The 13,176-nt window shown below is 49.7% G+C and overlaps 1 protein-coding gene across 1 annotated transcript in view; it reads left to right on the top strand.

The window, feature by feature from the left end:
- Nucleotides 1–13,176, top strand: part of PTN (pleiotrophin) — a 94,688-nt gene that overhangs the window by 47,767 nt on the left and 33,745 nt on the right. The window contains exons 3-4 of the mRNA XM_044277909.1: nt 6,943–7,116; nt 9,617–9,778. Of these exons, the coding sequence (XP_044133844.1) occupies nt 6,943–7,116; nt 9,617–9,778 (336 nt within the window). The remainder of the gene's footprint in view (nt 1–6,942; nt 7,117–9,616; nt 9,779–13,176) is intronic.

Genomic DNA, 13,176 nt, shown 5'->3' with positions numbered 1-13,176 from the left:
GATCCGCTAAGGCCTGGCTGTCCAGACGCACTGGGCTGTCCTGTTCTGGGGCGGTGCTAAGGAGCGCCAGCAGGCGGGATACAAACGTTCTGCCTTGCGGAATGATGCACATGGCAAAATTCAGCATACCCAGTAGCGACTGAAGGTCAGTCTTAGTGACCACCGACGTGGCTGAAAACCTGTGAATCACTTCTCGGACTCTCGTTAGCTTGTCCGAGGGTAACCTGGCTAACATGCGTTGGGAGTCCAACTCGATGCCCAAAAAAGTGATCACGGTGGACGGGCCCTCTACTTTTTTGGAAGAAACAGGTACCCCCAACTGGGAAAAACACCTCAGTAGCTTCCCCAGCCCCAGAGGAGCAGCCCCTGGGCCCTCAATCAATAGGAAGTCGTCCAGATAATGGATGACGAACTCACAGCGCACCTTGTGTACCAGAACCCAGTGGAGGGCTTGGGCCAGCTGATCGAAGAGCCAGGGGCTGCTCTTGGAACCAAAGGTGAGTTTCGTGGCAAAGTAATACAGGCCTCGCCACCTGATACCGTGCCATTGCCAGAGTGCTGGCATAATGGGGAGCAGTTTGAAAGCGTCCGATATATCTGCTTTGGACAATGCGGACCCGGGACCTGTCTGCATGATGATGGCGATGGCTTGGTCTATGGAAGCATACCTCATGCCCACTTCTTCTGAAGGAATGAGGGAATTGAGACTGGGAACCTGTGAACCATGTGGGGCAGACAAGTCAATGATGAGTCTCTCCTTCTTACTGAACTTGCCTGTGACGACTCCTACGGGACTGACTCTCCACCGTTGAAATGGGGGTGCTTCAAAAGGACCGATTAAGAACCCTTTAGCTAACTCGGCTTCTATGAGTGTGTCTACTGAGCCAGGATTCCTTTCGGCTGACTGAAGGTTCCCGCACTCATGCGTGACCTCGGGGGTCGTGATTAACCCTGTGTGGAACCCTTCATGGAACCCTGACACCAGGAACTGCACGAATCCTGGGTTGTGATGACCTTGCAACATTGCTTGTAGACGATTAGTATCGACCACGCTCATATAATTTTTCACCGACTTTAATGAACAAGCTACTCGGGGGTGAGCCCTGAAGCAGTTGGTACAGATATGCAACAAGCGGCACTGGCCGAAATTACAAGACGCGTAATTAAAATTGTTGCATATCTGTGCCCTACCTAACTGGACAATGGGTCGTCCTAGTTTGTCTACTGAATTGGGGGGCCTGAAGATGTCGAGTGGTCCTGCTGAAGAGCTGGAGGGGTATGACGTCGTGGCGGCTGCCGACTTATGGCACCACTCTACTGAGTGGAAGATAGACTGACAAGCCGAACAGGAGGGAGCCTTCAGGCCTGCAAAGTGTCTGCAGAACAACTCAGTGTCCAGGACGGACCAGTCTGTGACATGTTGAAACTGGGACAGGGCTGCGGCCGCTTTGGCTGAGAATGAACAGTGGTAATCGTAGAACGCATTACCACCATACCTATGTCCCAACTCAGTGACCCTAAAGAGGTATAGGTCTAGCTCCTCCCTCCTGTCCGGCCTGGCAGTACAGATGATGTCCCTGAAAAGGCTGAAAGCCATGACGAACTCTGGAATGTTCAGTTTGCGATTGAGCCGGTGGTCGCGGCTTCTCAGCACCACCGAGACTTCCCCGCAGGCTATGACCTTGTTGTCGGAAAGGTCCCTGGAGGCTATCAGTAGCGAAGCGAGGTTGATGTCCCTACCCTCAAGGATGTCCTTCCTGATGTTGATGGGGACAAAGTGAGACGGAGCCACGTTGGGGACTGGCTGGGCAGTGCGGATGTCTACTGCCGCCGAGGTGGAGGCGACCGGAGGCTCGGGTGAAGAAACTGACACTGCCGAGTTGTGAGCCTCGACTGACTCGAGTCTAGCCTGTATGGACGTGACGGCCGAAGTCAAGTTGTTCAGCATGAGGTGTAATTGGGCCAGCGATGTCTGTATCGTGGCTGCGGGGGGATCACCGCCGCTGGGCACCAGGGAATCTTTCCATAACCGGTATAGCTCTGCTTTCCTAGCTGACGCCGGGAAAGGAACACCCCGTCTCGTCAGCTCCGCCATCAGCTTGGGGATAGTCCAAGCACGGAGGGATAACGTGCTGCCCCCTTCGGACGTCCCTGCAGCATTCTCATCCACTGATGCTTCCATGATATCAGATGCGTGCGACATCACAGCTGTGGAGAAAATAATGCAAGGTGACCGGCTACCCTGGGCGACCACCAAGTGCGTGAGGCTGTTTGACAACGTGGTAGAAAAAGGTGCACTGTCCCTGTGAAGCACGCACCCTAACCCCTGACGGCCGTGGAAGAGTGGCCAGGAACCGCCACCTGAAGGTACATGCCAGGACCTGACTTTACTTACCAACTGAGGAACACTGTTCTGAACCCCACGGATGTTTTTAAATGGAAAAGGAAACCTGGACGTAAAAGAGTGCATGAGACCTTTCCCTTGCTAGTGATCAATGCCTCCCGTCCACTGACGTGAGCCCCCGCTACCTTGTTCGTGAGAACTCGGTGAATCCTAGACTGGCTTCTCTTGTGTGTATGTTTGAGAAAAATATAAAAATTTTCTCCTTGCTCTGACCTGGGAAACAAGCAGCACAGAAAACAAATCAATACGTGGGGTACAAACTGACGGAGCGCGAGCTGTGGGCAGTGGATTTGAACAACGGATGGGGATGGCGTTGATTGAGTTTTTTTTTTTTTTTTTTCTGGCCCCCCCCCGACTCTGTCTGTCGTATGTGGTGGACCCCTACCTACCTAAGCAGCACGGCGGCCCGTGCCAGACTTTAAGTGTGTGTGTGTGGCGCTGGCCATTGCATCCCCCACCATGTTCCACTGTACCGCGTGGGGAGCGCGGAGCTCCCTGACACAGAGGACCAAGCGGGGGGATACTTGTGAGCAACAGCTCGCGCCTCACCCTACACTATTTTTTTTTTTTTTTTTTTTTCGCCACGTGGAGAGTGACGCGTGTCCCTGGCAGGGTGCGCAGTGCAGGGGCGCCCTCCGTTCGAGGGCTGACCCGTCCGCCGGCTGGGCACACCTGCCACGTGGGGAGCTGCGCCGCCCTCAGGCCTGGATCGGCGCAGGGAGGACCCCCAGTGGTGAGGGCCTACCCCTGCCGATAATGAAAATGCCGCGTGGGGGGCCTCGCCGGTCCCTGGCGGAGCGCCCAGTGCGAGGGTGCCCTCCTGCCATCTGTGGGCCGACCCTCCGCCGGCTGAGCGCGCCCGCCGCGTGGGGAACCGGCTTAGCCCCCTGGCATAACTGGAACAGGGGGGGGGGGGTTCTGGACATGGTGCCGCCTTCCCCCCTGTTCTCCTGAACATCGAGCCACGTGGGAGGCCCACCGCTCCCTGGTGGATTGCCCAGTGCGGTGGTGCCCCCCTGAGTCCGGAGGGCCGACCCACCGTCGGCTGGGCAAATCCACCGCGTGGGGACACGGTGGTGCCCCCTGGCTTAGACAGAGGCTGGGGGGGGGGGGTGGCAGGGGCGCTACCCCTCAACTGGGGGGCGGGCCCCGCCGCTGGATGCCACGCCCACACCACGTGGGGGAGCGGGGCAGCGCCGGCGACATGGAGCGTGAGCCGCGCCTGTGAAGGTGAGCAGAAGCGGCGGAGGAGGGAGGCGCGGTCTGCCGCTGTGCTCCACCACCTCCATGACACGAGCGGGAGTGGGGACACGAGCGGGAGCGGGACGGGGGGCGAAGTGTTCCGGAGCGCGGGACCCGCTTACCAACCGGGCCGCCCGCACAACCGGACGTCCGCTTACCTGGCCTGTACGGCAGGACTGACAGGTACAACGCACGCTCCGGGATCCTGAACTTCGTACGTCGTACACATGTGGGAGGGTGCTGACGGCTGATATAGGCGGCCAAGCCCCTCCCACAAACACAGGCCAATGAATCGGCCTTACACTTATGTTTTAGACTAATTCATACTCAATAATTGCCTAATATAATGTAAATTCCACATCTTTTATATTATAAATATTATTAGTTATATTTATATATTATTAGTTATAAAAGTAGTTTCTTCCTCTGCTACCCACTGTGTTTCCTCCATGGCATCGACCTGTAGTTCTGAGCCCTTGTTAGGTCGAGCATGCTCAGTGTGTTGCTATCAATTCTCTACCTAAATGTCTTGTGAAACAAAGGGCGTGTTAGTGTGCTGGTGATTACTGAGTAGAGGGGGCGTGACCTGACTGTATATCAGGCAGCCAATCAGTAAATATCAACACTCACAGCAGGAAAGCTAGGGATTGTGGGGATTGTAGTTTTGTGAGGGAAGATCAGGAGCCATGATACTCTCAGAGTTGCAGGCTCACACAGGAGCTAGACAAATGGATTGCAAGGTAAATTGAACCTCTGGTTATATGTATAAGTAGGGGTTCTGGTTGGGTCACAGCTTGCAGCCTTAGGGCTCTTTCACACTTGCGTTCTTTTCTTCTGGCATAGAGTTCCGTCGTCGGGGCTCTATGCCGGAAGAATCCTGATCAGTTTTATCCTAATGCATTCTGAATGGAGAGAAATCCGTTCAGGATGCATCAGGATGTCTTCAGTTCCGGAACGGAACGTTTTTTTGGCCGGAGAAAATACCGCAGCATGCTGCGCTTTTTGCTCTGGCCAAAAATCCTGAAGACTTGCCGCAAGGCCGGATCCGGAATTAATGCCCATTGAAAGGCATTGATCCGGCCTTAAGCTAGACGTCGTTTCGGCGCATTGCCGGATCCGACGTTTAACTTTTTTAGAGTGGTTACCATGGCTGCCGGGACGCTAAAGTCCTGGCAGCCATGGTAAAGTGTAGCGGGGAGCGGGGAAGCAGCATACTTACCGTCCGTGCGGCTCCCGGGGTGCTCTAGAGTGACGTCAGGGCGCCCCACGCACATGGATGACGTGATCGCATGGCATGTCAGGCGCTCTGACGTCACTCTGGAGCGCCCCGGGAGCCGCGCAGATTGTAAGTATACCGCTCCCCCGCTCCCCGCTCCTACTATGGCAACCAGGACTTGAATAGCATCCTGGCTGCCATTGTAATACTGAAAGCATTTTGAAGACGGATCCGTCTTCAAATGCTTTCAGTACACTTGCGTTTTTCCGGATCCGGCGTGTAATTCCGGCAAGTGGAGTACACGCCGGATCCGGACAACGCAAGTGTGAAAGAGGCCTAAATGCAGCTTTTCATAAATTAAGTTACTTTACCGGAATACCCCTTTAAATTCTCAGATACCTTTCATTGGTTATAATGGCTTGTTTTGTTTGGGGAGCAATCATCAGGGAAAATAAAATGGCTGCCATCCTATTAGTACACACAAAGTCTATCCTAATCTCACATTAGGACAAGTTAGGCTACTTTCACATTAGTGTTTTTTGCGGATCCGTCATGGATCTGCAAAAATGCTTCCGTTACAATAATACAACTGCATGCATCCGTCATGAACTGATCAGGTTGTATTATGTCTTCTATAGCCATGACGGATCCGTCTTGAACACCATTGAAAGTCAATGTGGGACGGATCAGTTTTCTATTGTGTCACAGAAAACGGATCCGTCCCCATTGACTTACATTGTGTGTAGGACGGATCTGTCTTGCTCCATGCCACTACGCGGATAGAAAAATGCTTCTTGCAGCATTTTTCTGTCCGCGATGGGGACGCAAACCAAATGGAACGGAATGCATTTTGGTGCATTCCGTTTCGTTCAGTTCAGTTTTGTCCCCATTGACAATAAATGGGGACAAAACTAAAGTGTTTTCTTCCGCTATTGAGATCCTATGACGGATCTCAATAGCGGAATTGAAAACGCTAATGTAAAAGTAGCCTTACTTCAGAACACTGAGCTAAAGATCTGCCTCATCTTCCCCTTTGCCACACTTGTCAGGGATTATGATTCTGGATACAGATAATAAGATCTTCAGCTGAATCTCTGTAGGAATGGAGTTCATGAGGAGACATGAAGTACACAGAGGAAGAACAGGACAGACTGTGGTAATGTGTGGTAATGGAGACTGCTGATCTTCAGCCATATCCCCACCCCCTCTCTGTACCTTAGCTGTCTCCGCCATACTTAGATTCAGCTGAAGATTCTATCAGCTGTATTCAGGATCATCATTCCTGACAAATAGGAGAGGAGGATAAGGAAGCTCTTTGGCTCTTTGTTCTGAAGCAACTTGTAAAAATTATTTTCAGTAATTTTGTTTTATCATGTAGAGCCCCTTTAAGATGTACACATCTTAAAGGGGTAGGATATACCATAACTTAACCCTTGGAACCCCTACTCATCCCTGGAATGAAGCTATGGACACATCACTCCCCGACCTGGTGCTGTAAAATGTAAAACATAAATGGGGCATCAGTCCTGTCAAATGGAGTATGCTGGTGTCATGTAGCTCCAAAAAGGCCCTATTTTTTTTATTTTTGCCATTGGTCTTCCTTCCTTTTTTGTAGAGCACTGACCTACTGACCTTTTGGACTAGAACAGTATACCACAATGCTAAATAGGAAAAAATATAACTTTAAAGGAGTTGGCAAGTTTCCTATATCAATGACCTATCCTCAGGATAGGTTATCAATATCAGATTGGCAGGGGGTCTGGCTCCCAGCACCTCTGCGATCAGCTGTTTGAAGAGAATTCAGCATTTAGCCAGGAGTCAGATTCCCGCCTATCTGATATTAATGACCTATTCCTTTAAGGGTGCTGCCACACGTTCAGGTCCTTTGATGCAGTTTTTGATGTCAAAACAGGAGTGGTTTCAGAAAAAAGAGAAGTAAGAATACCTGTCCTTATATGTTTCTCTCTTTTTAAGGTCCACTCTTGATTTTGGCTTCAAAAACTGCATCAGAAAACCTGATCGTGTTGTCGTACCCTACTAGTGTTATTATTGACCACTAATAATATGCTTGATCTTCCAGAAAAGAAGGCTAAGAAGTCAGACTGTGGGGAGTGGCAGTGGAGTGTATGTGTTGCCACAAGTGGAGACTGTGGGATTGGAACCCGGGAAGGCACCAGATCAGGAAAGGAGTGCAAACAGACGATGAAGACCCAGAAGTGTAAGATCCCATGCAACTGGAAGAAGCAGTTTGGAGGTGAGAAGTGAGAAGGGTTAACTCCACTGCAGTTTAGTATTGGATACCTGTAGTGCAGAAGTCTCTAACCTATGGCTCTCTAGCTGTTGCAAAGCGCAACACTCAGTGGTGAAGCAAATATTCAAAGAGGTATCCCCAAAGGAGAACCATCTTGTCAGCACCACCTATTGGAAGTAGCTTCCTTTAGATTTGACGGAATATAGCCAAGCCAGATATCCATCTGTAGACAGCTGTTTTGGAACGTTTGCCCATCATCAGCACAGAGTAGGATTCTGGCTGGCTGGAGCAATTCCAATTAGTCGCCATACCATGGAGTACTTTCAGCAAGTCTCCATACAGGACTGGTCTCTTAAAGGAGATTCAGCATCCTGCCTAAGCCACATCCAAGGCATCACACTGAGCCAGCCAGAATCCTACTCTGTACTGATGAGGGGCAAGCATCCTGAAACAGCTGTCTACTGATGGATATCTGGCTTGGCTATATTTCCTTGTCAAATCCCAGGCATGTTAGAAAGTCAGATCCTGACTCATAGTGAACCACTTCCTCTTTGCATATTCATTTCTAATGGAGCATTGCCAATAAATCTCCATACAGGACTGATCTCTTTAAGGAGATTCGGAACCCTGCCTAAATGGAAAACTTTAAAAATGTGCCCAATGGGAGAGCAAAGTTATCTCCGTTTTTTAATGCTGCGGTACAAGGAGATTATCTGCAAGCTAGTCTTTTTGGCATAACGAATAGAAAGACACCTCAATTGTTATCTTGATAGACCTAGATAAGCATTGAGAAGACAAAGACCCCAAAATGAAAAAAATTCAAACCATGAAAAACGCCTACATTAAAATTTTAACCAAATGGATCTCTTTATTAATATGCAGACAAGTCCTTAAAAACAATGAGTAGGTAGAGACCATGACAGGCGTGACATAGGTATACAAAGGACAGTACGAAGTAAGTCAAACCATGGCTAGATAGCTTTCAATACCTGAATATAATGCAAAAATTCAGTGCATATTGACAAATCTGAAAAATAATACTCCTAATATCACTACACTCAAATTTATTGCAAGTGAGCCAGGAGTCCGTCCGTACCCAGGTAGGAGACACCGTGACACAATTATCACTATCTTACAAATACATTATAGGCCATTACACCACTCTTGCATTCCTAATCTGGGACTTGCGTTATAACACCTTGGAAGGGCCCTTGGATAGTACTCTGCGCATGCTGCAATTGCCGTCCCAACAAATACAGAATATTATCCACCTGACCTGGCCACTGCACTAAAAATGTTGTCAGCAAACCCGTTCCTGGTCACTGCAAGTCTAAAGGTTCATTGTTGAAACATCCACTAAGAAACAACTCGTTTGTCACTCAATCGTTCCGATCGCCTTGTGTAAAGGTACCTATAGAGGGCTGTGCGTGCACCTCCAGTTTTGAATAGCACCACTAGTCCTTACAAAAACCTATACTGATCCGAGTGAGATATCTCCTGGCAGCATGAAATGTCATCCAAATTGCCATCTCATATGTGCTTTGCCACATCTTCCTTTGGGAGGAAACACTTCCAAAGGAAGCACATGGCACAACAGGCACTGGAGGGTGAAGTGCAGGATTCATAGCAAATAATACAGAATGGTGGTGAGAGAGATGACATCAGCGAAGGTCCTTTTGCGGGTCCTTCAAGAAGAACAAAGAAGAGGATCCCGGCTACGCGATCAAGTGGATGAGGTGAGTAATGTTTTTATTATTTTTTAACCCTCAATTGACATTTGACTTTGCATTCTGTATTAAAGAATGCTATTATTTTCTATTATAACCATGTTATAATAGAAAATAATAAAGTAAATAGGGTCCTGGGTCACTCATCCCTCATCTCCTTAGCAACCATTCGTGAAAACTGCATCCGCACTTGCTTGCGGATGCTATGCGAATTTCACGCAGCCCCATTCATTTCTTTGGGGCCTGCATTGCATGAAAAACGCAGAATATAGAACATGCTTCCATTTTCAGGCAACGCACAAGTGATGCATGAAAAACATTGCTCATGTACACAGCCCCATTGAAATGAATGTGTGGGTGCAATGCGTTCACCTCACGCATTGCACCCGAGCGGAATACCCGCCCGTGTGAAAGAGGCATTATGGTATCTACCATACATTCTTATTCAGGTGTGTGGGTATACACAGATGTTTTGCATTATATTCAGTTTTTGAATACTCCAATTATAGTTCATACTACAGAGAGAAGAGAGACAGAGAGAGAGAGAGAGAGAGAGAGAGAGAGAGAGAGAGAGAGAGAGGGTATTCGCATATAGGTTGGTAATATGTGATAAAAAAAAAAAATTAAGTGACCCTTTAAATTCCTGACTTGGAGATGTCGCTAAGCGGCGTCACACTATTTTTATGCATCACCATCTGGTGGCTACAACTTTGTTTTTGCTCTTGATCTTTGTTGATGATTTTGGATCAGCTCACACTTATTCTGTCACCCACCAGCTGAGTGCAAATACCAGTTTCAGGACTGGGGAGAGTGTGATCCAGTAACAGGAGTGAAGACACGGAACGGCAGCCTCAAGAGAGCCCTACACAATGCAGAGTGCCAGAAAACAGTGACATTGTCCAAGCCATGTGGAAAGATTACCAAACCGAAACCTCAAGGTGAGAAAGATGTGATGTTAAGGCAAGTTCAGCATGGTCAAAATTGCCGACAAACTTTTATGTCAGGCCTCATGCACACGACCGTTGTGTGCATCCGTGGCCGTTGTGCCGTTTTCCGTTTTTTTTCACGGACCCATTGACTTTCAATGGGTCCGTGGAAAAATCGGAAAATGCACCGTTTGGCAGCCGCATCCGTGAGCCGTGTTTCCTGGCCGTGAAAAAAATATGACCTGTCCTATTTTTTTCACGGCCAACGGTTCACGGACCCATTCAAGTCAATGGGTCCGTGAAAGAACACGGATGCACACAAGATTGGCATCCGTGTCCGTGATCCGTGGCCGTAGGTTAGTTTCATACAGACGGATCCGAAGATCCGTCTGCATAAAAGCTTTTTCAGAGCTGAGTTTTCACTTCGTGAAAACTCAGATCCGACAGTATATTCTAACACAGAGGCGTTCCCATGGTGATGGGACGCTTCTAGTTAGAATACACTACAAACTGTGTACAAGACTGCCCCCTGCTGCCTGGCAGCACCCGATCTCTTACAGGGGGATATGATAGTACAATTAACCCCATCATATCCCCCTGTAAGAGATCAGGGCTGCCAGGCAGCAGGGGGCAGACCCCCCCCCCTCCCCAGTTTGAATATCATTGTGCGGCCCCCCCCTCCCCTGTTGTTAACTGTTGGTGGCACAGTGTGCGCACCCCCCTCCCTCCCTCCCTCTATTGTTTTAATACATTGGGGCCAGTGTGCGCGCGCCCCCCAACCCCCCCTCCCTCCCTCTATTGTTTTAATACATTGGGGCCAGTGTGCGCGCGCCCCCCCCAACCCCCCCTCCCTCCCTCTATTGTTTTAATACATTGGGGCCAGTGTGCGCACCCCCCCCAACCCCCTCCCTCCCTCTATTGTAATCATCATCGGTGGCAGCGGAGTAGAAGATTTTCATACTTACCTGGCTGCTGGCTGCTGCGATGTCTGCGTCCGGCCGGGAGCTCCTCCTACTGGTAAGTGACAGGTCTGTGCGGCGCATTGCTGTCACTTACCAGTAGGAGGAGCTCCCGGCCGGACGCAGACATCGCAGCAGCCAGCAGCCAGGTAAGTATGAAAATCTTCTACTCCGCTGCCACCGATGATGATTACAATGGGGGGAGGGAGGGGGGTGGGGGGGTGCGCACACTGGCCCCAATGTATTAAAACAATAGAGGGAGGGAGGGGGGGTTGGGGGGGCGCGCGCACACTGGCCCCAATGTATTAAAACAATAGAGGGAGGGAGGGGGGTTGGGGGGGCGCGCGCACACTGGCCCCAATGTATTAAAACAAGAGAGGGAGGGAGGGAGGGGGGTGCGCACACTGGCCACCAACGAGTTAACAACAGGGGAGGGGGGGCCCACTGGCCACCAATGAGTTAAAAACAGGGGGGGGGGGGTCTGCCCCCTGCTGCCTGGCAGCACCTGCCAGGCAGCAGGGGGCAGTCATGTACACAGTTTTTTTGTATATTCTAACCTGAAGCGTCTCCATCACCATGGGAACGCCTCTGTGTTAGAATATACTGTCGGAAATGAGTTTCACGATGTAGCTCATATCCGACAGTATATTCTAACATAGAGGCGTTCCCATGGTGATGGGGACGCTACAAGTTAAAATATACCATCGGATTGGAGAAAACTCCAATCCGATGGTATAACAGAACTCCAGACTTTACATTGAAAGTCAATGGGGACGGATCCGTTTGAAATGGCACCATATTGTGTCAACATCAAACGGATCCGTCCCCATTGACTTGCATTGTAATTCAGGACGGATCCGTTTGGCTCCGCACGGCCAGGCGGACACCAAAATGACTTTTTTTTCATGTCCGTGGATCCTCCAAAAATCAAGGAAGACCCACGGACGGAAAAACGGTCACGGATCACGGACCAACGGAACCCCGTTTTGCGGACCGTGAAAAAAAACGTCCGTGTGCATGAGGCCTCAAGCTTCTCTAGTGCCAAGACTAAGATGGTATCAGGCTCGGACTGGCCCACAGGGGTACAGGTAAATCCCCCGGTGGGCCCCTGAGCAAGGTGGGCCCTTAGTCTCCCGCCCCCTGCACAAGTGGCACATAATACAGTAGACTTAACTGCACTACATACATATATTCAATGTACAGCACCTCAACCAGCCTATGTTCATGTAAAATTATTTATTATATTTGAATGTATCCGTATGGTGGGCCCCCCAAATAAATTTAACTGGTGGGCCCTAGGTACCCCAGTCCGACACTGGATGGTATTCCTCTAATCCACAGTAGAACATTCACAGAAGCAGAATGTGCCAGCACACCAACCTTTTAAGGTGCTGACAAGAGTCTGTCTTTGCTAAGCCTGATGAAGGGTTTTTACCTGAAATGTTGCTGTGATACATGACAACGTAGCTGTGTTCATTGTAACGGAGCAATAAAGTATGGAAATTAATTTTTCACCTTAAAAAGTGCTCCGTCATGGATCTTCACAAACGCAACCGTTCAGATAATACAACTGCATGCATCTGTTCAGAACAGATCCGTTTGTATTATCTTTAACATAGCCAAAACGGATCCGTCTTGAACACCGGTGAAAGTCAATGGGGGAACGGATCAGTTTTCTATTGTACCATATTGTGTCAGTGAAAACGGATCCATCCCCATTGACTTACATTGTGTGTCAGGACGGGTCCGTTTGGCACAGTTTCGTCAGACGGACACCAAAACGCTGCTTGCAGCTTTTGGTGTCCGCCTCCAAAGCGGAATGGAGGCAGAATGGAGCCAAACTGAACCAAACTGATGCATTCTGAGCGGATCCTTATCTATTTAGAATGCATTAAGGGCAAAACTGATCTGTTTTGGACCGCTTGTGAGCAGTGATGGTCAGTTCGCAGTGTTCGCCAGTGAACACATGCGGGCTGCCATCTATAGTAAGGTAGACTCGAGCAAATCCCCACATGAGATAGATAGATATGCAGTATCCCACTCAGTGATGGTCGTGGGCACTTTAAACTTTTGTATATACTTATTAGACTACTTTCACACTGGCCTCTTGGTTTCCGTTTCAGGGATCTCACAAGCAGTGATGGTCAGTTCGCAGTGTTCGCCAGCGAACACATGCGGGCTGCCATCTTTAGTAAGGTAGACTCACCCGTCTGGCGATGCACAGGTAAGCCCTTACCTGTGCCTGTGCCGGGAGCCGGTCTGAAATCAAATGCGGTCACCGGGATCAGGCAGTTCCGAGAACAGCCCGATGAAGGCCCCCGGTGGCTGTTCTCAGTACCGCCTGCTCCCGGTGACTGCATTTGATTTCAGACCGGATCCCGACACAGGCACAGGTAAAGGCTTACCTGTGCATCGCCAGAACGGTGAGTCTACCTTACTAAAGATGGCAGC

Source organism: Bufo gargarizans, chromosome 2, assembly GCF_014858855.1.
Source record: "Bufo gargarizans isolate SCDJY-AF-19 chromosome 2, ASM1485885v1, whole genome shotgun sequence".
Lineage (NCBI taxonomy): Eukaryota > Metazoa > Chordata > Amphibia > Anura > Bufonidae > Bufo > Bufo gargarizans.
The sequence above is the reverse complement of the archived record's forward strand: the minus strand, read 5'-3'. Positions and strand labels throughout refer to the sequence as shown.